At 37.1% G+C, this 27,326-nt stretch overlaps 1 protein-coding gene across 3 annotated transcripts in view; it reads left to right on the top strand.

Moving 5' to 3' along the window:
• The window catches only part of TAFA2 (TAFA chemokine like family member 2), a 604,247-nt gene that overhangs the window by 546,177 nt on the left and 30,744 nt on the right, over nt 1–27,326 (top strand). For 2 of the 3 annotated variants that reach the window (XM_089919990.1, XM_089919991.1), the window contains 2 exons: nt 3,623–3,775; nt 4,903–6,331. In XM_089919990.1, coding sequence (XP_089776116.1) covers nt 3,623–3,775; nt 4,903–5,072 — 323 coding nt within the window. In that variant the 3' untranslated portion in view covers nt 5,073–6,331. Of the gene's footprint in view, nt 1–3,622; nt 3,776–4,902; nt 6,332–27,326 lie in introns of those variants that run through there. The other variant, XM_089919992.1, reaches the window with a different exon arrangement.

Raw genomic sequence — 27,326 nt, 5'->3', positions numbered from 1 at the left:
CTATAATCATGCTTTTATCTTCATCATGCCATTAAAATGATTTTTATCTAGATCAAGTGCTAATAATAGCTAACACAGAGTACCTGCTATGAGGCAGGGAGTGTTCTAAATACTTTATACATATTAACTCATTTAATCCCCAGATCAACCATATGAAGATGCTGCTATTAATATCCCTCTTTTAGATATGAAAAAATACTAATCAGAGATATCTGATGATGTGTCCAAGGTTACAGTGCTGTTTGAAGAAGCTTAGATTTGAACCTAGCTACTGTGGTTTTGGAGGCTCTGTTTTAACTGCTGCATCATATTATTTTTTTAGTAGACAATTATTTCGCTTCATTTATTAAACCTTTCAGCAACATTTGACATAACTGACCAACCCCTCTTTCTTGAAACATTTTATTCTTTGGTTTTCCATGCCTTTATCTCATGTTCTTTTTCTCTTACCTCACGTTCTGCTCTGTATCAGTTTTTTCTTCTGTCTCCCCTCTTCCAGATTTAGGTTCTGGACTATTCCTTCCCTACTTCTCTATCGGTAGCGGTAGCCTTTCCATGGTAATTTAGTCCAGTCTATGGCTTTAAATATCACCTATCAACCTAGATCTCTTAAGTGTGTATCTGCAGTCCAGATCTCTTCCCTAAGCTCCATTTTATAAATGTTGCTGCCTGATTTACATCTCTACTCCTGTGTCTTGTAAGAATCTCAGACTTAACACAGACAAAACAGAACTACAGTAATTTCGACCCAACCCAACTTTTGCCAAACTCCCCTTTCCCAGGCCTCCTCTATCTTCCAGAACCACCAAATTCTAATTCCTCAGGACAAGCTTAGGAGTAATCCTTAATTCCTCTTCCCCTCACAGCTCACACTCAATCCATTAGCAAGTCAAACCAACTCTACTCTGAAATATCCCTCATCTGGTACTTCTTCCCAACCCTTAGTCTAGTCTGTGTCCCATCCTTCACCTCCTGAACTCCTGCAACCCCTTCACGACTGGTCTCCCTGCTTTCACTCTTGCTTTCTTCAGTCCATTCTCTAACGAGCAGCTTGAGCAAACTTCTAAAGCATTAATGAGATGACAACATTTCCACCCAAAGGCTTTCCCTTGCAACGAGAATAAAATCCAATCTCTTTACCATGGCACCCCCGCCCCTACACCATCTTCCTACGTTTCTGACATATTGTCCTCAGCCTCTCAGCTGTTCAGCCACAGTACATCCACACTGGCCATCTTGCTGTCCTGGGAACACACCACACGTTTCCCCATTTCAGAACCTTGTCATTTTCTGCTCCTTCTCTTTGGAAAGTTCCTCCTTTCTTAGCTCTTCATCATGGAGGCTTTCTTCTCATCATTCAGGCCATTATTCAGGTTACCTCCTCAGAGAGGTTTTCCCTGAGAGTCACAAAAATCTGCCTTCCCTCCATGCTTGATTACTCTCAATCACATTACCCTACTGCATTTCTTTCAAGGAGCTAGAAAATCTAATATTGTCTTACTTAATCATTAGTACCTAATTATTATTTGTTTTCTCCACAGGAATATGAGCTCTTTGAGGGCAGGTCTGTGTCCATCTTACACATTGTTGCATCCCCATTACTCAGAACCATGCCTGATATGTGGTATTGACTCAAAATGTGACTAAGTGAGGTTCAGTGTAGAAAGCAGTATTTTGACTCGTATAATATTACATAAAGCATTCAATAAATTAAAACAAACTGAATCATCCTTAGCTAAGAAAATATTTTCTACAGCACAAGGAACAGAAATCCGGCTTTCAAGTTTTTAGCTTTTGTTTGATAGCCTTATGTTTGAATCACACATGGAGAAATCCCCATTTGTATCTACCATGACAGAAAAATCTTTGTGACATTGGAAATGGTATCTGCTTCTTAACATTCTTTTGAGGATTATGTGTCAAAGCTGTATGTTACACCTGAGTTTCTCGGTTTCACATGGGGGGTGAGGTGGACAATCCATGCGCTTTGGTCTCTCTTAGAAGAAAAATCCAAGCAATCTAACCTGAGTTACTGCCTAGTGGTTCCTCATCTCTGAGGGGAAGATTGATATGAATGCATGATGTACTCATCTCATTTACAAAATGATCTCAGTATACTTTATAACATTAAACAACTTCCTATGTCCTACTTTTCTATTTAAATCTGTTTTTATATCAGTCACGTTCTTACATTTCTGAAAGCATAACATTTCAACAAATGTTTGATTTTAAGCTGGTTTTATCTTTAGCAGATGGAAATTTTGCTTGATCATTTCACAGTAGGGTTAATACTTTGAAGAAGAGATGCTGGGTAGAAAACACAATGAAGGCAAACTCGAACCCTATCCTAATGTGATAAGTGAGGTCCAAAAATTTCAATCACCCAAACAGTTCAGTAGCCTTACTGTGAGGTTAAGAAAATGGGTGATGGAGCCTCACAGCTTAGTGAACTGGCTTTTTCCAGGCTAGATATAAATCCATCCAAGTTCTGGCTGTGGTGGTTGTCATTCGGTGGCAGTTGTTCCCTCAGGCAAAATGGAAAGGAATGATTTTTTTTTTTTCCCTCCTGAACAGGCATTTAATTGTCGTATTTCAGTTGGAAGCAGTAGTTGGAGAATAAGTTACAGGAACAGACAAACCAAAAAAAAAAAACAAAAAAAACCCAAAACCAAAAAACCCCACGTAACTTAAAGTGCTTCAGACTGCAAATGTAAACACAAGGGCGAGGGGAGGCCACCGAGCTCTCTCCCCTGACCTGAGACAGGAGGGTCATGTCATTGTCGGGTCCCTTTACCATCACCACCCTCTGATCTCAGCCCTGCAGGTGGGAGGGAGGGAGGGAATGTCAGAGGCAGGGAAGAGGACTTGAAGGAACGAGGAAAACACTTTGTAAACTTAGAACCAGGGTGCAAGGTGGGGGGCAAGGGAGCTCCTGGAGCCCTTGCCTTGGCCGAGGGGTGGGGCCAGCCCCCCCCAGGAGGTGCGGGAAATACTGTTGGCTTCATGCCGCAGCCATCCCTGAGGCTGGATGGAACGTTCAGGAAAATGGCAGGAATTTCAAAAATCACCCAATTAGTTCATTTCCAGGGAAATTGAGCAGAAGAATCCTGAGGAAGTGGGTTCCCACCCTCTGCCTCCTGATTTCTGAAAAGAATTTCCCTTCCTGGCCCTTACACTCACCCCTAGATGAAGAATATAACCTTTATCAACCCACCTACTTTGAGAATAAGGTTTGTCTCAGCCCTAGTACAGGGCACCTTGTCCGGGGGTTCCCTTACTTTGATCAACACGTTGAACAAAAAGGTGTAAAAAAAGTCATATGCAAATAAATATGTTTTTGATGATACCACACATTGCCTCTATATTTCAGACTGCTCTAACAGTTCATTCTAATCTAGTCACTAATTGTTCCTGCTTCACCAAGCATTTACTGACAGAAATGGTCCTACCACATTTAACAAAGAGATCAAATCTGCATTATGGAGTCAGCATCATTGTATTTCTAGTTTCATGCATGGTGGATCCTTTATAGAGCTATATTTAATGTGCTTCTAATTAAAAAGAGGGGGGAGTATCCAAAGCTTTCTCAATGTTATCTCAACTTTTGTTTTTGTTTGTGCAGTTCACCATGTTAAAACGGGCACTTGCGAGGTGGTGGCACTCCACAGATGTTGTAATAAGAACAAGATAGAAGAACGGTCACAAACAGTCAAGTGCTCCTGCTTCCCTGGGCAGGTGGCAGGTACCACACGAGCTGCTCCATCTTGTGTGGATGGTGAGGCTTCTTCCATTGCTCTTTGGGATAGGGTAGACGAGGACTGCTTAGAACTGGAATCCCACTATGATGCTGATGACTGGGGTTAATCCTGGGGGACCGCACCATCAACCATGTGGTTGGTACAAGGTCACTTGAAGAGCGTTTTGAAATCTAAAATCTATTGGAAGATGGTCTAAGATCTTATGCGGTTTTGTAGCAAAAGGCATTAAAATGAGGTTCCAATAAGTCCATGTGCCTCTTACTTTGATGCCATGAAATATTGATTTGCCAGTGGAGGGCGAGTGTGTGTGTGTGTGTGTGTGTGTGTGTGTGTGTATAAATTATTTGGTGAAGGAAAAATGAAAATAGATGATTAAATAGTGTGGGTACCTAAACACATGGCTGGTTCTTAACAATGAAAAAATAAACACTGCACAGATGAGTGAACGTTTAGCTGTGGATAGAATTCACATGAAATATTTTTATAGAGATTTATCAAAATATTAATTTCTTTCTTGGAGGATTCACCTAATTACAAAGGATATAAACATTTATGTGGGTCTGTATAATTGATGTTATCATGAATAATAATGTGTTAAGTGCTCATATTTTCATGGTGCACTCCTTGTGGTGATAGTTACTGCCCACAGTAAAAAAAGATTGTGTTCATTTGAATGCCTTCCTGATTTTAGCCTACTTGTGGGAAATACTACATTGATTCTAAAATATTGACTCTGGTCATGGACTCACTTTCTTATATGTTTATGTAAATCAGCACATGCATGTATCCACGTAGTTTCTTTCCAATATGTTACTGTCCATGAAGCCTATATGTTGGCATGAAATATCCTTTAAAAATGTGCCTATCATTAACAATACTGTATTATACACTTAACATGAGATCTACCATCTTAAAATTTTAAGTGTTCTTACCAAAGTAAAATAAAAATTAAAAAAATATTTTTAGTCAAAAAATCTAGAAAGATTTATTCCCTTTGGACCAAAAAAAAAAAAAAGCATCCTTCAAAATCTAATCAGCCCAGTGGTGGGAGAAATATGTGGCTTTTGTTCCTCTTTAAATGTGCACCCAAAGAATTAACAAGCCCAAATAGAAAATATTAAATTGATTTTTCTATCTCCTGTAGCTTCAATAGTGGAACAGAAATGGTGGTGCCATATGCAACCATGTCTTGAGGGAGAGGAATGTAAAGTTCTTCCAGATCGGAAAGGATGGAGCTGTTCCTCTGGGAATAAAGTGAAAACAACTAGGGTAAGTGGACAGCCAGCCTGTGAAAGCAAAAAGTCTCTCAATTAATAGAGCACGGAGCATGTGCAGTGACATCTTTAAGTGGTGGTTGTAGGATGAGAGGTAATAGTTTTCCATAGTACATTTTTCTCCCATTTTCTCCCTGCTTCATTTTTTCATAGCACATTTTTATTTCACCCAGAATAACATCTTCTGTAGATTGCCATCAACTGTCATATTACCTAATAATTAAATACTCTTTGTTCCTTCATGAGATACTGACAAAAACGTGAACACCCCCGCCCCAAGGATGCGTGTTAAATGCTGGGAAGGTGACCCCAATCCCTCATTCTTCTGATGGATAGTAATCTGAATAAATTCTGAAAAAAAGAGAATTTATATATGACTCAACAAACATTTCCCAGTTAATATTCTTTCATTTTTATGAGAGTAATTATTTTGACCTCCCTGATTTCTGGATCAATAAATAGTTTTCTAATGGTTAAGTTTGTAATCATGTAATGAGTTATCAAGAGGAGTTTTCAAATCTCAGGGTCAATATAAAAGGAATGCTCTTCAGACAGTGAGGTATTTCAGCTTGCAATGACTGATTTCTGGGGGGTAGGAGAGAAGTGAAAAATAGCTTTATTCTTTCATTTTCTAATTACCTCCATGGATATTCTGGACTGGCAGAATTTAAATTCTTTGTGGAATCAGCAAATGAAAGTTCTGTCTTATTTTGCTTTTTGCCCTAAGGGGAAAGCTGACTACTGTTTAGAACTGGATAACTGGGGGCTAGAACAGAATAACGTTTTATAAAAAGGGGATATTTTATTTAATAAAATGTAACATAAAACTAGAGACTGTAATTTACGGTATTGATTAACAATAGCAGTTTTTTTTTTTTAAAAAAACCTTGTGTGGACATATTCAAGAGGATTATTTTAAAATCCCATCAGATATATAATGTTGAGTAATATCTTTAGTGCATTGACTATTCAGACATACAGAGAAGTAACCAAGTTTCTAATAAATAATAACTTTATATTTTGTCAAATGATTTCATGACTCTAGGCTCATAAGTTGAAGGCTGACACTCTTCCAGAATCTGTGGAGTGCATGACCAGTTAATTAGAATAATGGTATTATTCAGTTAGCACATGATATAATCCATATTGATTTGTTAAAACCATTCTGGCAATGTAAAATTTCCTTATAAGCTATTTATAGCATGAAAATTTTTTTCCTAACACTATTAACCCTTAGTCTAAAATAGCACTCATGTAAATGCCTGGAGATTTAAGATTCTGAAACAATTTTTTTTTAAAAAATAGTGAGTTCTCTACATCGTAATTCTATGTTTTTATTACATCAGTGGGTATGAGGAAGCTAACACTTATTAGATGCTTAAAACATATGGCATATACTGAACAATGTGCTTCATGTGAATTAGCTCATTTAATCCTCTTAATAGCCCAGTGAAAGAGGTAATATTATTATCTCCTTTTACAGCTGAGTAAACCAAAGCTTTAAAATGTTAAGTGACTTCCCAAGGTCATATAGCTAATTAACGGGAAGTTACAGATCAAACCGTATATTTTCATTCCAGAACCTAATCTCTTAACCTGTAGTTTATACTAGATCATTTAACTTATTCTTAAGCAATAGTGATGAAAGTTTCCTATAATTCTGTTCATATAAAGTAGACCTTTAAAAATATTTTTAGCTTTTTGGATCATTGAAATGAAAAGGTCAGAAGCATGTGATCTAAATTCTCATAATAAATTGTTTTAGAAGTGTTGCTTCACTCCCTGTCGGGCCATATTCTCAATAGTTCAAACGTAAAATTGAGTCTCTGCTTCACAAATTCTTCATAATGTAATTAAACAAGATAGATGAAAGACTGAGAACTTGTGAGTAGGGAAGACCACATCTAGATCCTCTAGTTTGTTTTATTTATAAATTCATATAACTTATAGTGGATTGCCCTTTCTATTTTTCCTTCATCTCCTTTGCCCTGGAGAACAGCTGTTAATGGAAGACCTCATTGAAGATACTGTAGAGAGGATTCATGCAATAGTGGGTGTTTGTATTAAATTATCTTAAAAATTCCTTCCAACCCTGAGAGTCTATGATTCTCATTTAAAAAGGAAAAATCATTATATATAAGAGAAGATAAGAGGGCTTGAGAGAAGGAGCTTCTTCAGTACAATCAAAGTAAATTATTGTTACTTTTTCCTTCACAAGTAAAAAGATTGCTGGTGAAAATGAAGCTACTTGGACATTTTCAACTAAAGGAACGTCATGGCATTTCAAATGCCTGGGCAAAATGATGTTCAATTACGAATATTAGTTTGGCTCACAAAACAATTAGGTGGATTTCCCTGAGGCCCCAAAGAAGCAAAGTTGTCAAGGTCATCATGTTATTAGTGTTCTGCCATCTCCTTTGAAATAGTCCAAAAAGTATTGGAGATGAGATAAATTCTTGAAATAGTTCTGGCACGACATTACTTTGCCCACAGTGGAAGTGTTGGGTAGAGGTAGGTTCTGCCCTACATAAACAGCAGCAATATTATTGAAAAGAAATCTGATCATTATTTTAATCACTGGTGTTATTATCCACTTGCTGGTCTTGAATAAGGTAGCCATGGCTGTGGTGAGCCAAGAAGCCACTGAAGCCCTGATTTGGCAGGTCCTAGCCACAAATGGGAAAGTCTAGAAGTTAAGCAGGAATAGGCTATAAAAGTAACTGAAGAGCTGCTCTCAGCAAAAAGTCATTTGCGTTCCTTACGCAAGATATGTTGGTCTTATGGGATTATCACTGCAAGCAAAATGGCTCGAGAAATGATTAAAATTTGCAGTAATGTACATCCTCCTTCATAACTGCCCGTATCCAATCTGGAGTGCTCTGGTAAATTTAATGTTAGAAAAAAACCAGTCAGCCAAAAACATCAATGAGGCTTGCTTGGCCTCAGCAGAGATGCATGGTACTTTCCAGAATTGACTACAGATCAGGGGCTGGGTGAATTTCTCATTTAAGACAAATTTGGAACTTACATTGTACTTCCCATAAATGCTAATTGTATCCTCCTTCTGTCTTTGTACTAAATTCAGGAAGCTTATTGTCATAACCCATTTTCTAATTGTCCTAACAAGGGGAAAAGGCAAAGAATAGACAGCCTTTGTTAGAACAGCAATATTTGCATACATGCTCTTCAAAACCCCAAACATTTAGTCTGCAGAGAAAGGAGGGTGCAACATTGTTTCCCGAACCCTACTTCTCACCTTAAAGCTGGAAACTAATGACTGCGTATGACATCTGTAACCATCTACTGTATTACTTTAAAGAACTCCTAAGTAAGTTAAAAAGAAAAAAAGGAAAAGCCATGAAAGCCTTTTGATTTCAAACTCATTTTCAAAGATAAATAATAAAGAACTTTTCAAAGAGTCATTAATAAAAGAATAGTCTTTCCAGTGTGAAACAGCACATAATTATATGCTGATTATATAATAGAAAAGTAGAAGGGGGGAAAGGTGCTGTAGAGATTGTAAGAATTGAGAAAAAAAACTTTGATAACATTGTTAGAATCCTCAGGAAAAACAGACTGTGATTCATTTCTTTTAATGTTTTGATACTCTTTCTCTGTGGAATATCTCCTAAAAGAAGTCACATTCTGATTTTAGGATTTACAGCCCTTGGCCATTGGTATGGACTCCACACTCCTATGGTCATGCAGCTCAGATGTCTGGTTCTTACCTAAGGAAAAATGAACTTAACTTGATATAAGATTTTTATATTTTCATTAGAAATATTATCTTTATGAATCATGAATCCTCATATGCATAAGAAGACATTTTCTGCGTAATTTTTAACTAATTGGAATTCTTTCATCTTTACTCATTTACTTAAAGTGCCTTAAGCAGATAAGAACTCTGTAGTTTTTTAATGTCCCTTCAAACATAAATGGATTTTAAGGGCATAAAATATGATTTTATTTTGTTGTATAATGCAATGAAAATCAACAAATGTTAAAAAATTTCCTGTGCATAAATATTCTATAATAAGAATGCTCATATTATAATCAAAGCAACAAAATCAAATATGAAAGCATTTACTTAGCTCTTAAAGTGTGCTGGGCACTCTGCTAAGTGCATCGCAGGTATTATCTTATTTAATTTCCCCAACCACAGTAGTTACTAACTAGAGCACAAAGATATACATAGCATGATGCCTGCCCACCAGAAGTATGCCCTCGAGTGGGGGAATGAATAGTAGACAACTGCATTATTCTTTTGTTATCCATATGCAGCCCACTAACAATAAACATTGGAATCGCTGGTAAATATAAATCGAGTAACATTGTTATAATAATGGGGATAAAATAAGTCTCTAGTTCAGCTTCCTCATCTACAAAAAAAAAATGAGGACGTTGAGCTATATTCAATTTCAAGTTCCTCTAAACAACAGTTATCCTTTGATTCCTTGTGCCAAGGACATTTCTAACTTCCTTTCCAACTAAATTTATATGACACTAATAACTAGCTAATCTCAGAACAGAGGTAAGTGTTAGGTTTTTCATCCTCTCCCTCTAAGGGAGAAAAGAAATAGCATCTTAGGGTGCTTTGTTGATTGAAGCCTCAAGTCATCCCCTTCCAGATGCTGCCTGATTTTACACCAAGACTCCGTGACTCTGAGTTGGTGGGTCTGAATGGTGTCCAGGGGTGCTACTCCAGGTCCAAGGCAAGGGAAGAACACAAGAGGAGAAAAGTTCATTTTCTCACCTTAAGGGGGTGCAATTTGTGAATTATTCAATCACAAGCTCTCTTCTTGTCTTGTAAATTTAACATAGACTTAGTGTAGTGTGGTCCTTTTTTGATCAGCCCTTTCCAACAGACACATTCCCCATTCTTCTGTCTTCATCTCACCTCTGACCAGGCCCTGAATTGCACCCTGGTCCACAGGACAGAGCATGACAACTTTTAGGGCTGTGGTTTTCAAATTATCTTGATGGTACCTAAGTAAGAAATACATCTTATGTTGTGATCCATCATATACACAACACTCCCACACACATACACATACACCCATACACCCCACACTAAAATTAAAGTTCTGATTTTTTGGTTTTATTTCCTTCCTTCATTCCTCCCTCTCTTCCTCCCTTCCTCAACCCCATAAATTGATTTTATAACCCACAAATATGTTACAACATGTAGTTTGAAAACCACGGCTTTAGAAGCAGTATTTGACTGCTTCTCGTGTTGGCTCCATGGAAGCGGTAGCCACTGCTAACTTGCAAAGATGCAAACTACTGAATAGACAGTTTTCAAATCAATTCATCTTTTACATTTTAAATATTTTTAGTCAATATTTTGGGGTAAAAATTTCATAAGATCTTGTAAAATATAGATTTCATGGGGAAAATGTGTATACTCGATACATTCTTCCATTCAACGAGTGTTTACTATCTTTTATTGTTGGGTGCTATTCTGGGTTCTGGAGCACAGCACAGGGGAAAAAAAGAGAGGATCCCTGCCCTCATAAGGCCTAGATTCTAATAGGGTGTATTGGTTTTCTATTGCTGCCTTAGCAAATTTAGGGACGTGATACAACATCCATTAATTATTTGTAGGTCAGACTTCCAGGCACAGCGTAGCTCGGCTATTTGTCTGCTCTGGGTTTCACAAGGCTGAAATCAATGGGTATGCTTCATCTTTCCACAACAGGGCTGTGTTTCTTTTCTGGAGGCTTTAAGGGAGAATCTGCTTCCAAGCCCATTTAGGTTATTGACAGAATTCGGTTCCTTCTAAATGTAGGAATGAGGTTTCTACCCCTCCAGTAGCTGTCATCTGAGAGCCTCTCTCACCTCCATCAGAATATCTGCTTTCTCCATCACATTGCCTCCTTCATCTTCAAACCAGTCAGGGCACACTGAGTCTTTCTCACACTTCGAATCTCTCCGACGTCCCCCTTCCGCCATTTCTCCTCCGCTTTACTCTTCTGCTTTTAAAAGCTCAAAGGATTACATTTGTCCCACCCAGATAGTCCAGGATGATTACCCTATTTTAAGGTTAGCTGATTAGCAACTTTAATGACATTGTCCCTTCACAGCTGTGCTAAGATTAGTGTTTATTTGAATACCTAAGGGACAGGAATCTTGAGGGTATATCTTTAGAATTCTACCTATCAGACAGGGGGAGACAAAAATTAAAATATATGAGTAAAGTATATGTTAGATGGTGGTAGGTGCCATGGGAAAAAGTAAAGCAGGGAGGGGAAATGGAAAGTGCTGAGCCAAGGGAGTTTGCATACTGAAGTCTCCAAGGAGATGAGGGGATAAGCCATGTGACTATCTAGAGGACACGCTTTCCAGGTAAAGGGAGAAACAAGCATAGTACCCGCCATGGAAGCTACCCTGGGAATACCATATTCAAGAGACAGCAATGATGCTAGTGTGGCTGGGGGGAGTGAGCAAGGTAAGTGGTCATATTTCGGATTAGAAAGGTATTATGAGGCATGTCACTATAGACCTGAATTTTTGTCCTGAGCAAATAGAATGAGGAAGTTGACATTAGGTGAGTTGGAGACAACCGTGGGGAGAACAGGTTTTATGTTTTACATTAATATCCATTAAATCTAGGTTATTTAGCTTAATAGAAATTTAAATATGGTATAACATCTTGAATTTGATATTTATTAAGATAGATGAAAATGTTTTACTATAGTAAGAAAAATGTAGACATTGAAATTCATATCAGAAAAGATTTTAAATCTCAAATGATATGGACATTTGAAAAAAGCACTTAAGGAACTATATAATTACTATAATGACATTAAGTTTTAAAAAGAGATGTGGACAGAAACAAATTTTTTTTCTCAATTAGATTTGGGTCCAAGGGTAGAAGGGATACCAAGCTAGGTGTCCAGGAAGTAGCACTACTAAAAGTGACATTTTAAACCTAGTATTTTTAACTTAAGAGCTGCTTACTTAATTAATAATAATTTAATAGATCCAGGAGTGTCTCCCTTGTTATTTCTTTAGAAAGTTATTAGAAATTATTGCAAAGACTTTTAAAAATATATCATAAGGAAATATATTCCAAACCTTGGCCTATATTTTTACAATTAAAATAAGAAATGGGCAACATATGAGTGCTTTGATGTTCCTGTAAGATTTAAATGCTTCTACAGTACTTGAGCCAGGTATTTATTTGTAGGTGTTACTCTGAGTATTATGCTATTTATTTGTAGGTGTTACTCTGAATAATATTCAGGTGTTACTCTGAATATTACTCTGAATACTATGCTCATAATCTTATAATTAATTGTGAATGTTTGTACATTGAAATGGAATCTAGTTTGGGCATAATAGAATTTCATTAGCACTGTGAAGTACATCTTTAGGTTACTGCCTAAACAATATCCTGTCTGTAATCTGAGGCCTAAAATTCTATCAGGGATTTATGTTTAATATTGAGGAGCTTGCTATTTGTTCAGAGGTAAGTATTCCTGGGAGAGGCAACACTCATCTGTTTTTGGTTATCTGGAGAGCCCTAATCAAAGAAAAATAGTACCTCATAAGCCCTGGGAGAATAGAACAGGAAGTTCAAGTATCCCTAGCTAGCAGGGATTCTATGCCTTTTACTTTTTCTGGGGTGGGTAAAAGCCATTCTATTAAAAAATATAATCTTCCCTGAATACATTCTACTGTGGCTCTTTCCCTTCTCCTCACACATTTTCTATGGATTTGAAATCCCTTAAACAATGATTTCAGATCCAGTTCTATGCTCTTTGGAGAGTGGGGTAAATCTTCCCTCAAGCTCAGAATTCCAAATGTTTTGTGCTGAGACAGCTATGGTCTAATTCCCAACTCTCTCTAAGATGAGAATGAATCCCAGCTCCCTGCTGGGCAGTCTACCTCTGAATAATGGCTAGCTGGTTGTGAAGTGTGCTTAATACAAGGGCAGAGTTGAGCTTAACTCTATAATGGTTAGACTTCACTGTGGTACCCAATAAAGTTCTGGACACCAACTTTCAGTGGGTGCGAAAAAAAGAAGCTTACATAAAAGGCTTTGTAGATATTTACCTCAGAGAATAGAAGCACTAGGAGTAACAGGTTTTAAATTATTTGAAGATATATCATGTGAAAGAAAAACATTAGACTTGTTCTGTGTGACTACAAAGAATACAATTAAAGACAAGGAATAACTCTTGGTGTCAGCCCAAGATGATGGTGAATGGGATAACTTGGGAAATAGTAAGTTCCTCATTTCTGGAAATCATCAATTTGTGACTTAAAGGATGAGCAGAAAATCAGAGTTAACTAGTTCAATTTACCACAACAAACACAAAACAACTTATGCAAAGGCATTGAGGTATAAAAGATCATGTCTTACTCCTGGAATTGAAATCAGTTTATGGGGTGACTTCATGTGTGTGAGGGGAGTGGGGTGATGGGGAATCCCTGGATGGGGAATCATGATGGCCTTTCACTGCCATGCTAAAAGATTTGCATGTTATTCTCTAAGCAATGGTGAACCATTGAAGAACCTTAAACAGGAGATGAGAAGCGTCTGATTTACACTTTACAAAGTCTGTTTGGCTGCAATGTGTCAATTGTAGGGAATTAAGGAAAGTATGAGATAACAGGCTTGGACTAAGATAGGAAAGTGATACAGTGAGGGTGTCGAGGGCTGGGAAGGAGAATCAATAGGGCTTGGTAACTAATTGAATATGAGGGTTAGTGAAAGAAAATTCTAGAAATACTTGTATTTCTGGAGTAATCAATTTGGTGATATTAATTGATAAAGACGCAATGAGGTGGAAATATCAAGTGGATAGTTTGATATATAGCCCTAGAAATCAAGACAGAAGTCTGAGAATAGTCATCCCCTAGATGGTGTTGGAATAATTAATTTAAAAGGCTCCCCCAGAAGGAATGTGTTGAAAGGGAAGAGCATCAAAGACATTTTAGCAGGTAATGTAGAAAAAGGTACTTGCTAAGGAACATGAAGTGTGGACAGAGAGATAGGAAAACCAAGAGACCAGAGTCTGGGAGAACACAGAATTCCAGAGAGCCAGGACTGTCCGTTGATACAACAAGGATATAGAACCTACAGACAGATTATGTGGCCTTTAAGTTTCTTTCTGGGTGTGATATTTGCAAGAAATACTGGAAATTCATGATCTGTTAGCTGAATATTATTTACTGTCATAATCTTAATACTTGCCTCCTAGTTGGATGGTGTCATTGGTAACACATTGTAAACTGCAGAATATGCATCTATTTAAAATAGAATGGAGTGTTAGAAACATTTTAAAAATAAGAATATGAATCCCTTTAGCAGAGTTAACAAATTCCATTCAAGGGATGCCTATCCATTCATTTGTTCATTCACTCTGTAACGATCAATTGTAGGTCTGCTATGTGGCACTGTGCCTGATATTGTGGTAGGCTTTGGAATTCAAATTTTTTAAAAAAAATCATGACTCTTTGCTGTGCAAGGATTCACAGTCAATTGGAGAGAAAGTCAATAAATCACTGTCATGTGCAGAAGTGGTAGGACAGAGGTTTGTACAGGTGCCACTGGAGTCTATTGGCAGTTTAACATTGCACGGCCTATAATCCTCCTAAAACAAATGGATAACAGATTTTGAGGCCATTCAAAGGCAACTTATTCAATAATTTGTCTCCTTAGTATATAGTGACTAAGTACAATGAAAATATTATGTTCTGCGATGTCAAGATTCAATTAAATTGTTTTCCACCTTTGCGTCTGGCATTGTACTACCGTAAGAAAATGAAAATCCATGAAGATGCTTTCTCAACTAGACTACTTTCTTCTTGATGAACTATTCATAGAGACAACACTGAATGAGTACTTTTTGGATTAGACTTTTAAATCACTTTACATTTTTCTATTACCTATAAAATATGAGAGAGGGGAAGGAGAAGGATTCTGTGTATGGGACCATAGTAATAACTAATTAAACTGAAGATAATTTACAATTGCCATCTGCAAATAAGAATATTGGAACCTTACAACATGGCACCCATTTATCAATGCTTTAAGCTTATAGAACACTTTAAAAATCTTTAAGTAAGACATATTACTTACAGCAAAATCAGCCATTCGGTTGAAATGTCATTTAATAATAAAACTCAAATTGCCACATTAAAGCAAAGAAGCCAAAATCTTTATAGTTTATACTAAGCCAGGGAATTCCACTTATATGATGTTTAATATCGAACTTGTTACAGACAAGAGCTAGTTAGCTGTTGAATGTACCTTTAGCTGCTGTGGTTCAGTATTATTGTGTTTAGCTCCTATTACATTGCAATGTTGGACCTCCCTGGTGGTGCAGTGGTTAGGAATCCACCTGCCAATGCAGGTGACAGCGGTTCGAGCCCTGGTCTGGGAAGATCCCACATGCCGCAGAGCAACTAAGCCCGTGTGCCACAACTACTGAGCCTGTGCTCTAGATACCCCGAGCCACAACTACTGAAGCTCGTGCGCTCTAGGGCCCGTGCTCTGCAACAAGGAGAAGCCGCTGCAATGAGAAGCCCGCACACGGCAACAAAGATTAGCCCCCGCTCGCCACAACTAGAAAAAGCCCACATGCAGCAAGGAAGACTCAATGCAGCCAAAAATTAATTAATTAATTAATCTAAAAAATTGCAATGTTGGCTTCCCATGATTTATGGTCGGATTAGCCCAAAGTCAATACAGGGCTGTTCTGCTGAGGTTCTGCTTACTGTTGGCTGTTTTACCTTTAACTTTTATTGCTTATTCTCTTCTGGTGGCAAATATATTTTACCTTTACCTTGCATCTCCTATTCTCTTTCTAGCCCTGTTAAAGGAAAACTAGGAGTGAGAGAGAGAGAGAGAGAGAGAGAGAGAGAAACTAGGTAATACCGGGCAGTGTAAATTCATTTTCAAAGAATGTTTGCAAATAATCGAATGCAATCGCTGTGTTGCAACTTTAAAATACCCTATTCTTGAAAGGGCTGTTTGAGTAATTGTGGGGAGAGTTGATTTGTTCAGCCTGTTTCTAGGATTCATAACTGAGACGCTTTTATTCTATCTTGAAATAAAGTTGAATATTCTCAACAGACACTTTGGCTGACAAATGAATTTAAATCAGGTATCATGATTAGAAATTTCAGCCTCCAACTTCAGTTACAACATGTGATCGATTTGTGAGATTATGGAAGGCAAATGTCTGCCAGACAGCCAACCATTGTTTGAGATTAAATTTCAGAAATGAAATCAACTTGTTGAGAGCACCCCTGCGTATACAATACAGATGTGAACTCTCTGCCTCCACGTTATGACTTTGAAGATTCCTTATGTGAGCTGTACGGGAATTCCCTTATGAATAAAGCTTATGATAAAAGCTGTTAACCGTGACTTTTAGACAAATTCACGTTTCACCTATGTAATGGTCTAAGGAGACCCTATTCAGTGAAACTGTATCTCATCACTATATATAATACCAAAGGTATCATAAGATGAAAGAAAAGTGTTCATATCAGTGGATTAAAAAAATCTAGGGTAGAAGTTCAGTTGACCCTTGAACAACAGGGGTTTGAACTGCACAGGTCCACTTATATGTAGATTGTTTTCAATAATACTACATGATCCGTGGTGGGTTGAATCTGTGGATATGGAACTGTGTCTGTGCAGATTTTCGACTGCACAGGGGTGGGCACCACAACCCCCTCATTGTTCGAGGGTCAACTGTATTTTCAGTAGTGCTGTAATCTCTCACTATGGGTAGAAGTATTTTTGGTAACAGTAACGGTAACCTCTCACTAAGGATTTAGCCTTCTGGAAGTTACAGAAAGATGGAGACATTGTCAGAATGGATCAGGTATTTTTTAACTCTCCATTTCACCCAGCATGCCCCTTGTAGTTCCTGTGCAGTCAGTGTTAAGTCTACCCAGCTTGTCAAGGTTTCAAAAGGCCGTATAAACTTAAGAGCCTTCTCCCATGTCTTCCATACTTGATTCTCTTGGCCTTACTCCCACATGTGTACACCAACTCCATCTCATGATGCATGCTTACATAGTGTGCTCAGCTCCTCCAGAGTTCTCCTCGGTCGAATTTGCTAAGAGGAGGATGAGATATTAGTGACACCATCCTGTGCTTGTGCATAATTAAGTGAGGTGTCACTCCCGTTGAGTCTCGCTGATAATTTATGGACAGTTTCCTTTTTCTTCACCCTTCTATGAGTTCACATATCTTTTGCTTTGGAATAGGCATACCTGATTCTCCAGGGTGTTTCCCTTTTTTTCTCTTTTTATCTAGCACACAGTGGGAACTCTATAAACCAACCATGAAGGTAGACTAATCCCTGTTCAAAAGGCAGATGTCAGCTACCTCTTTATGGGCTTTACGAGAGGAATGGTCACATTGAGAGAGCGTCTCTTTCAAGTTCCACTAGAAAGAATTTCAAGACGTGTTTTAACTCTTGCTTAGTCATCAGATGATCTTGTTTATAACAGGGTAGTAAAGTATAGGAATTGTGTGTTTAGAAAGTCAGAAAGTCAAGAGCAAGGTATTAGATGATGTGATGATTAATCTTATATGTACATGTATCTGGGCCACAGTGCCCAGATATTTGGTCAAACATTTTTTGGGATGTTTCTAGGAGGGTGTTCTTAGATGAGATTTACATTTGAATTGGTGGACTTGAGTAAAGCAGATTACCCTCCATAATGTGGGTGGGCCTCATCCAATTAGTTGAAGTCCTGAATTGAACAAAAGTCTGACCTCTATCCTATTAGTTCTGTATTTCTAGAGAACCTTGACTAATACACTTGAGTATTTTAATATTTGCAACAGTATTCAAAAATGGTTGAAAGATACAAAATAGCAGTAATAATAATATGGGTAATAACAATACCTTTCTTTTGCTGAGTGACAACTTTTGCCAGGTACTGTGCTATATTATTTAGATAAAATATGTCTCATAATTACCATAACTGACATTGTCAGTCTTATTCTTTAATACAGATGAGGAAAAAAAGGCTCAAATAGATTAAGTAACTTTCCTAAAACTACATAATTATTAAGTGACAAAGGTCAAACACAGATCTGTCTGATTTGAAAGTTTATACTGTTTCTAATTAAATATATTGTTTCCTAAGTGTAAAAACTCTAGATGCCATATAATCATCATGATGTGAATATATCTTCTACAATATTTTCTCAGGAAGTTTTGACTAATATTGACATGACTATCATGTGTTTCTTCAAATATTATGACTACATAGTTGATACTCTTAGAAGAAATGCTGTTAATATTCATATTCAAAACTGTGTGTGTGTGTGTGTGTGTGTGTGTGTGTGTTTGTATGTGAGTATAATTTTCCATACGCAATTACAAGGGTCAAAGAACTAGATCGACCAATACGAATCAAGGCATTTCTACACTTAGAAGGCAGATAAAAGGCTGGTAGTACTTTTCACAAAGTATTCTGTGAGGAATTGGCAGCTTTCATGGGGGAAACAAACCATCCCTGAAGATCCATCCCTTATACCCATCCACAGGGGAGAACTTTTTGAACTAAGATGGAAATAAGGGAAAAAGTCTTATGTATTTGATGAAGCAAGGAGCTCTTGAACCAGCTATCGGCACGCAGAATTATAACGATTCCACCAATATTAAAATGAGAATCTCTGGAGACTAGAGTTTCATTATAAATAACTTAAGTAACATTCCCTAGAACTTTGAATTGCCAGCAGTTTCCATTGTTTTTGCTTAGTACAAAGTTTATCTATAGTTGTAATTTAGTGACTTGTAGGCATTCATTTTAGGCACCCATATAATATCCCCTTTTGATTAAGTTTTTAGGCTAAACATTTTGACTTGGAATTCTGGAATTTTCCAATGCTGTTTGTAGACTCTCTTTCCTAAGATTTTAGGTATTGTACTTCATTTTGATGCTGTTATAATATAGCTTCACTAGGTATTTTTTCCAGTTATTAAAATATTATTGAATATCTACCATATGTCAGGCTCTATGCAAACTCTGGCGATACATAAATGAAAAAGACATAGTCTTTGCCCAGGAGAAATTTCCTGGGCAAAGAAAAGTAGGATGGACTCTGTATTAATAGAGGACTATTATATAATAGGATGGACTCTGTGTTAATCAGACTAGGCTAAACAGGAAAAATATAAAAACAAGCTTAACGTCAGTAGTTTAAAACCACAAAGGTTTATCTCTTACTCAGGCTATATCTCCATCATAGGTGGCCTGTGGTGCCAATTTTCAGTCCTCTTCATTCCAGAACCAAGGATGAAGTGCTGACATAACCTGGTGTATTGTTGGTCATTATGCTAGAGGGAAAGATAATTCTGGAGGGTTTTGCACTATCAATTATATGATCAGCCCTGAGGCAATAAATATGATGACAATCCTTGGTCAAAACTGTAATACACTCAACTGCAGGGGATTCAAGAAGTTGAATCTCTGTTTAGGTTACAGTTTTAGATGGTGAATATGAAGATCCTGAACTCACCTCCTCCCATGAACACACTGAGTCTATAGTTACATATGAAGCAATTTCTTCTGAACCAACTCTAAAGGCTGGCTGAGCAACTCCTACACATTGGGCAGATTAGAAAAAATATATATATCAAAGTGAATAGGAGAGGCTGGGACACAGTCTCACCATAAACCCTACCTCCAGCATAGCAACTCACAATGGGAGGGAACTCAAACCCTGGAGCTTCTCTCTTAAGCTCCATAAGACCCACAAAGCTGTAGAGAACTGAGGAATGGCTGTTAAAAGGCTTGCACACTTGGACTTACCTGCTCTAAGGTCCAGTGCAGAGGCTGAAGATTGCACCCAGACGTTAAGTGAAAGAGGCTCATTTGCTCATATTAAAGTGTCTGCCTGAGGGGCAAGCATCTAATTTAACACACACATTTATGTGCCTGCTGGAATATTCATCAGGGATGGAGGATGATAACATCATCTTCATGTTCTCCTTCTGCCTTGCTTCAGCTGTCAGGTGCCATGTTTGTTTCTTTTTCTCCCTTATGGCTGCCATCTTTACACTCCTTCTCTGCCATGCTCCAGAGTGCCAATATCCCCTAGAAGAGAGCTTTTACATGCATCTGATGTCCTGGTTTTGTCTGGTGCCCTGGTTTTTGCCGCTGCCACCCAGGGGACATGCCTTGATCACCTGGCACTGGAGGCTAGGGGACTTACATCTCCTGGTCCCATAAGATTGTAACAATCAGAGCAACAGTTCTTGACAAGCTTTTACCCCCAGGGCATTGCACAGGTAGCAGACTAAAACACAGCCCCAGTCTCTCAATTTTTGTGACAGCCACCCAGGGGACACTTCCAGGTCACCTGGGTCTGGTGGCCAACAGAGCTTACACTTGTGGTCCACAGAACTGTACATATTTGCATACTTTAAAAACTGATGCCTGACAGTCTGGCTTACATTCAGCCTGAAGCTTGGTACTTCCTAAGAACCCCACTTTGGGACACTGGCCAGTAGTGGTACACCATTAAGTACTGGGAGCTAATACAAATAAAATAGACTGCTTGGACAATCACAAAGGTTTGAGAGATAACCAAGAGCTAAGACAGGGTTGAGAGATAAGGCTTATCTCTTAAATGAGGCCACTCCTTCAAGACTGGGAGAGTTGGTTGTTTCATTTGATGTGTAGAAACCAACATAGAGTCAAAAAAATGAGGAATCAGAGGAATATGTTCCAAACGAAAGAACAAGATAAAACTTCAGAAAAAAATACCTTAGTGGAGGGCTTCCCTGGTGGCGCAGTGGTTGGGAGTCCACCTGCCGATGCAGGGCACACGGGTTCATGCCCCAGTCCAGGAGGATCCCACATGCCGTGGAGCGGCTGGGCCTGTAAGCCATGGCCACTGAGCCTGTGCGTCCAGAGCCTGTGCTCTGCAACGGGAGAGGCCACAGCAGTGAGAGGCCTGCGTACGGCAAAAAAAAAAAAAAACCTTAGTGGAATGGAGATAAGTAATTTATCTGGTAAAGAATTCAAAGTAATAGTATTAAAGATGGTCACTGAACTTGGGAGAGGAATAAATGAACATGGAGAGAATCTCAACAAAGACATAGAAAATATAAAAAGTACCAAATAGAAGTCACAGGACTAAGGCCTATAATAACTGATCTGAAAGATACACTACAGGGGTTCAACAGCAGACTAGAGGAAGCAAAAAAGGGCCAGTGAACTTGAGAACAGAGCAGTGGGGCACACCCAATCAGAGCAGCAAAAAGAAAAAAAAAGAATGAAAAAAATGTCAAGATAGCTTAAGGAACTAATGGGACAATATCAAGCACACTAACACTGGCATTATGGGACCCTAGAAGGAAAAAAAAGGGGGAAGAAAGCTTATTTGAAAAAATAATGGCTGAAAACCTCCCTAACCTGGAGAAGGAAACAGACACATTCAGGAAGCCCAGAGAGTTCCTAATTAGATGAAAACCAAATAACCCAATCTATACACATTATAATTAAAATGTCAAAAGTTAAAGACAAGGAGAGAATCTTAAAAGCAGCAAGAGAAAAACAACCTGTTATGTAAAGGAACCCCCACAAAACTATCTGCAGTTTTCTCAGCAGAAAGGAAGTGGCATGAAATTTTCCAAGTGCTGTGCTGAAAGAAAAACAAAACTACCATCCAAGAACACTCTACTTGGAAAAGTTATCATCAGAACTTCATTAGCAAGGACTAATGAAGTTCATTATTAAACTGGCCTTACAAAAAATGTTAAAGGGACTTCTTGAAAGTGAAAAGAAGGAGCACTAATTAGTAACAAGGAAACATATAAAAGTATAAATCTCACTGGTAAAAGGTAAATATATATAAAGGGTAGTGAATTAATTACTTATAAAGTTATTACTTAGAATAAAAGATAAAAGTAGTAAAAATAACTGTAACTACAACAATTAGTTAAGGGATACACAAGATAAAAGGATGTATAATGTGCTGCACAAAATGTGGGGTGACATCAAAAACACAAAATGTGGGGTGGGAGAATAAAAATGTAGAGCTTTAGCTGTATTTGTTCTTAAGTTGTTATCAACTTAAAATAGAGAATTATAAATGTAAGTTGGTATATGTAAGCCTCAAGGTAACTGCAAAGCAAAAACCTACAGACAAAGAGAAAGGGATCTGAGGACATCACTAAAGAAAGTCATCAGATTAAAAAGGAAGAGGGCAACAGAAGAAGAAATTAACAGAGAGGAACTACAAAATAGCCAGAGAAAAATAACAAAATAACAGTAAGTCCATACCTACCAATAATTAAATATAAATGAATTAAATTTTCCAACCAAAAGATATAGAGTGGCTGAATGGATTAAAAAAAAGAAAAAAAGAGGACCTGTCTATATGTTTACTACAAGACTCACTTCAGATGTAAGGACACACACAGACTGAAAGTGAAGGGATGAAAAAAATTCCATGCAAATGGAAACCAAAAGAGAGTTGGGGTAGCTATATTTATATCAGACAAAATAGACTTTAAGCCAAAGACTGTAACTGGAGACAAAGAAGATCATATATACTAATAAAAGGGTCAATGTAACAAGAGGATATAATATTTGTAGATATTTATGTACCCAACATAGGAGCACCTAAATATATAAAGTCAATATTAACAGACCTAAAGAGAGAAATAAACAGTAATGCGATAAAAATAGGGGTCTTCAATACCCCATTTTCATCAATAGATAGATCATCCAGATAGAAAATCTATAAGAAAACATTGAACTTAATCTGCCCATTAGACCAGTTGGACTTAATAGACATTTATAGAACATTCCATCCAAAAACAGCAGAATACACATTCTTCTTAAGTGCACATGGAATATTCTCCAAGACAGATCATATGTTAAACAAGTCTGAATACATTTAAAAAGATTGAAATCATACCAAGCACCTTTTCTGACCGCAATGGTATGAATAAAGAAATCACCTACAAGAAGAAAACTAGAAATTCACAAATATGTGGAGATTAAACAATATGCCAGTGAACAACCGATAAGTCAAAGAAATCAAAATAGAAATTAAAAAATATGTTGAGACAAACAGAAATGGAAATATAACCAACCAAAACTTATGAGATGCAGCAAAAGCAATTCTATGAGGGAAGTTCACAGCAATTAACATCTACATTAAGAAACAAGAAAAATCTCAAAAAACCTAACATTACCCCTCAAGGACCTAGGTAAAAAAGAACAAACTAAGCCCAAAGTTAGTAGAAGGAAGGAACTAACAAGATGCAGAAATAAATGAAAAAGAGACTAAAAGACAATAGAAAAGATCAATGAACTAAGAGAGATTGAGAGAACAATATCAGTTATAATTTTATCAAAAAGAATAAAATACCTAAAATAAAGTTAACCAAAGAAGTGGAAGACCTGTACACTGAAAACTCTAAGATATTGATAAAAAGAAATTGAAGAAGATGCAAATAAATGGAAAGATATATCATGCTCATGTGTTGGAAGAATTAATATTGTTAAAATGTCCATATTACCCAAAGCAATCTATAGGTTTAATGCAATCCCTATTAAAATTCTAATGGCATTTTTCACAGAAATAGAACAAACAATTCTAGAGGTTGTCTGGAATCAAAACAAAAGACCCCAAACCAAATAAAGCAATCTTGAGAAAGTTGAACAAAGCTGGAGGCATCATGCTTCCTGATTTCAAACTGTATTACAAAATTATAGTAATCAAAACAATATGGTATGGCCATAAAAACAGACACATAGATAACTGGAACAGAATAGAGAGCCCAAAAATGAACTCATGCATATATACCCAGTTAATTTACAACAAAGGAGCCAAAAATATACAATGGGAAAAGGATGATCTCTTCAATAAATTGTGATAGGAAAATTGGACAGCAACACGCAGAAGAATACATATATAGATAAAAATTAACTCAGAATGGATTAAAGACCTCAATGTTAGACCTAAAACCATAAAACTTCTAGAAGAAAACATAGACAGTAAGCTCCTTGACAATAGCCAAGATTTGGAAACAACCTAATTGTCCATCATTGGATGAATGGATAAAGAAAATGTACATACATGTGTATGTACATAGATACACACAAACACTTATATACATATATATATATACATATATACACACATACAAACACATATACAGATACAATCATACAATGGAATATTCAGCCATAAAAAGAAGGAAATCTTGCCATTTGGGACAACATGGATGAAACTTGACAGCATTATGATAAGTAAAATAAGTTAGACAGGGAGTGACAAATACCATATGATCTCTCTTATATGTGGTATCTAAAAAAACCCCAACCACCGAGCTCATAGATACAGACAACAGATTGGTGGTTGCCAGAGATGGGGATTGGGAGTGGGCAGAATGGGTAAAGGATCAAAAAGTACAAACTTCCAGTTATAAACAAGTCATGGAGATGTGATGTACATCATGGTGACTACAGTTAATAATACTGTAGTGCTTATTTGAAAGTTGCTAAGAAAGTAAATCTTAAAAGTTCCCATAATAAGAAAAAAAATTGTAACTGTGTATGTAATGGATGTTAACTAAACTTATAGTGGTGATCAGTTCCCAATGTATACAAATATTGAATCATTATGTCGTGTACCTGAAACTAATATAATGTTATATGCTATATATCAATTATACCTAAATAAAAATATTTAAAAACATTTTTTAAAGAAGTAATATCTTTCTATATGCCTAGAGGATGTTTTTCATGTGTGCAGTTTGGCACTCTCTATGTAAATTTGGGGGATTTTTTACTCTGTGTGTAGTACCTATCAGTAGACATGCTATAACAAAATCATATCTAAATTATTAATTTCTTAATCATTTATTGAACATATAGTCAATGCCTGTCATTGTGTCAGGAACTAGATATCCAAAGACAAATATAGGCACAATATTTCTGCTGAATGGAGATGCCTCTTCTAATTACATATTGTCTTGTCCTATGTACAGTAGAAGTTTTGACATTTTTTTCTGGTTACTTTCTCTTCAGGCTACATTCCTCTTATATCTATCAGATAAAAGATTACTTTGGAAAGGGCAATCTTCTGAGAAGATATGTAAGGCAAGCAAGTAGTTTAAAAAGTTGTCATCTTAAATCATCTATGCCTAAAAGATGTGATTTTAATAAGAAAAGAAAACTGTTACAACACCAAAGAAAATAATCTCATTTTTTAGTCACAGCACATACAACAGAGCTAAGAAGTATAGTCATAAAAACATTGTGGAGCTCTATGCCTAGATGCTTAGCCTAATATGTAAGCAAAGAAGCTTTGTTCCTTGGGAGGGGAGTGAGCAATGATCTATGTTTAATTTAGTAGGACTTTTGCATGAAAAAAACCCGGCACTAATTGCTGAAGACTCTAAGAAGGCTTCAAGAGTTCTATTAGCTTTGCCTTAACCACCCTCAGTGGATACATTGTCAGGAGCCACTGTCTGTCTGTCTGTTTTTACAACGGGTCCCCTTTGCTTCAGTGAGAAACTGCTGCTGTGTTCTGTTGAGAACATCTTCAAGGATGGTGTAATGATTAAGAAACCAACTCTCTAGAGTTAGGTTACTTGAGTTCACATCTGATTCAGAGTAGCTAGTGGCTTTGAGCAAGTTGCTTTACATCTGTGCTCCGCAATTTGCACATCTGTGGAATTGGGGCTACAATATACTCACCACATAGGTTCCTTATTTGGATTAAATGAGTTAATAATATTTGTAAAGCACTTAAAACAGTTCTTGGCCAAGTGTAAGGGCTATATGTACTTGTTAAGTAAAATATATAAATCAAGCAAGAATAGGCTCATAAATTGGGCCAGTTTTCTCATAACTAACTCAAACATGAATATTATTATTCCACAGGAGTCAGTCTTGTTAAATAAATACTGTTGTAGAGGCTTCTCAAGACTTCCTTTACCACCTCCATTCACATTTAAACAAGGGCTTTAAAGAGTAAACACAGGTTCCTTGAGGTTGGTCTGTCTGTATCCATTCCCTTTTGGATTAGCTACAAAAATTCATCCTAAACCATGGAGATGCAATAGGTGGATTCCAGTGCCTGTAGTGGCCACAGGATCTGGGCCATACCAGTTACCTATCACAGATGGGCCTGGTGGGAACTTTTGTAGTAATCACTTGTAAAGGTACCTTTCCCAGGTTTATGCTGCAGGAACAGAAACAGTTTCTCCTTTCGTGGCTTTTCAGCAACTTCTTTTGAGGACTTATTGAAGCTACAAAGTGAAGGAGGCAATTTTTTTTTCTGACCATTGCAGTCATTAACATATACTTCACTGGTATTTTTATAGCCACTGGTACAGTTCAAAGACGGACCCACAGAAAGTATCCCTTTATGGTTAAAATGTTAACTTGAGAGGGAGGATGTTATGTTGGGGTATACGTGCTGGGTTGTTCGGGGTGGGGGAGCGTTTCATTTAAATTTTTTGTAGTTGTTTGCCTGTAGCAATTTAAGGTGGGGTTAGCTAGGAGTAGTTGGCGCAGCAGTAAAGGACAGTTTTATTGAAGGCTGAGCTACCCTTGCCCATTTTGCTATTGCTAATACAACATTAATGCTCTTACTAAATCACAAAAACACCACGTAGAAACTGATACTGAAAGTGTTTACAGATATTCAGCAATTAGCAGAGGCCACTAATTCCTATTTATGGAATAACAAATAAAACCTAATTGATTTTTTTTTAACCCCAGTACATTTCAGACAAAATGTGTTATACGTAAGTTTTTGGTCTCAGGAAATAAAAAATTGTGTTAGATCTTATGTACATAATGTACCTTCTTTAGAATTTATACTTGCTGTAATATAACCTTTGAAAATAAAGCAGATGTGGCACAGGAAATGCATAGCATTGGAAAAGACAATCATAACATCAAAGAGCCAGAAATATGTTCACAGTTAATGCCTTATTATATAGTTAGAGTTCATATTTTATGAGTGGAATAATGAGAATAATCTTGAGTAGCTAAACTTTTGTTTTTTAAGATATTTATTTCAAGTACTGCTTGAAAGTATTTGTTAGGATTTATTGTATTCTCACTACAGGCATTATTGCATTTAACCTCCGCAGTAGTGTGAAGAGATAGATAGGGATTATCTCCATGTGTAGGGAAGAAAACTGCGGTTTTTTGGTAGTGAAATAACAGGGCCACACAGCTGATGAATAGCTAACTCAAGATAAGCCCATGCCTTGCTGATGTTCTTAACGACATGCTCTTAACCATTGCTTATAATACTGCCTGCCTGATTCTC

Source organism: Delphinapterus leucas, chromosome 11, assembly GCF_059928025.1.
Source record: "Delphinapterus leucas isolate spDelLeu-1000000601 "Yukka" chromosome 11, BTC_Dleu_Yukka2, whole genome shotgun sequence".
NCBI classification, from domain to species: domain Eukaryota; kingdom Metazoa; phylum Chordata; class Mammalia; order Artiodactyla; family Monodontidae; genus Delphinapterus; species Delphinapterus leucas.
This window is presented reverse-complemented; position numbering and strand designations above follow the sequence as displayed.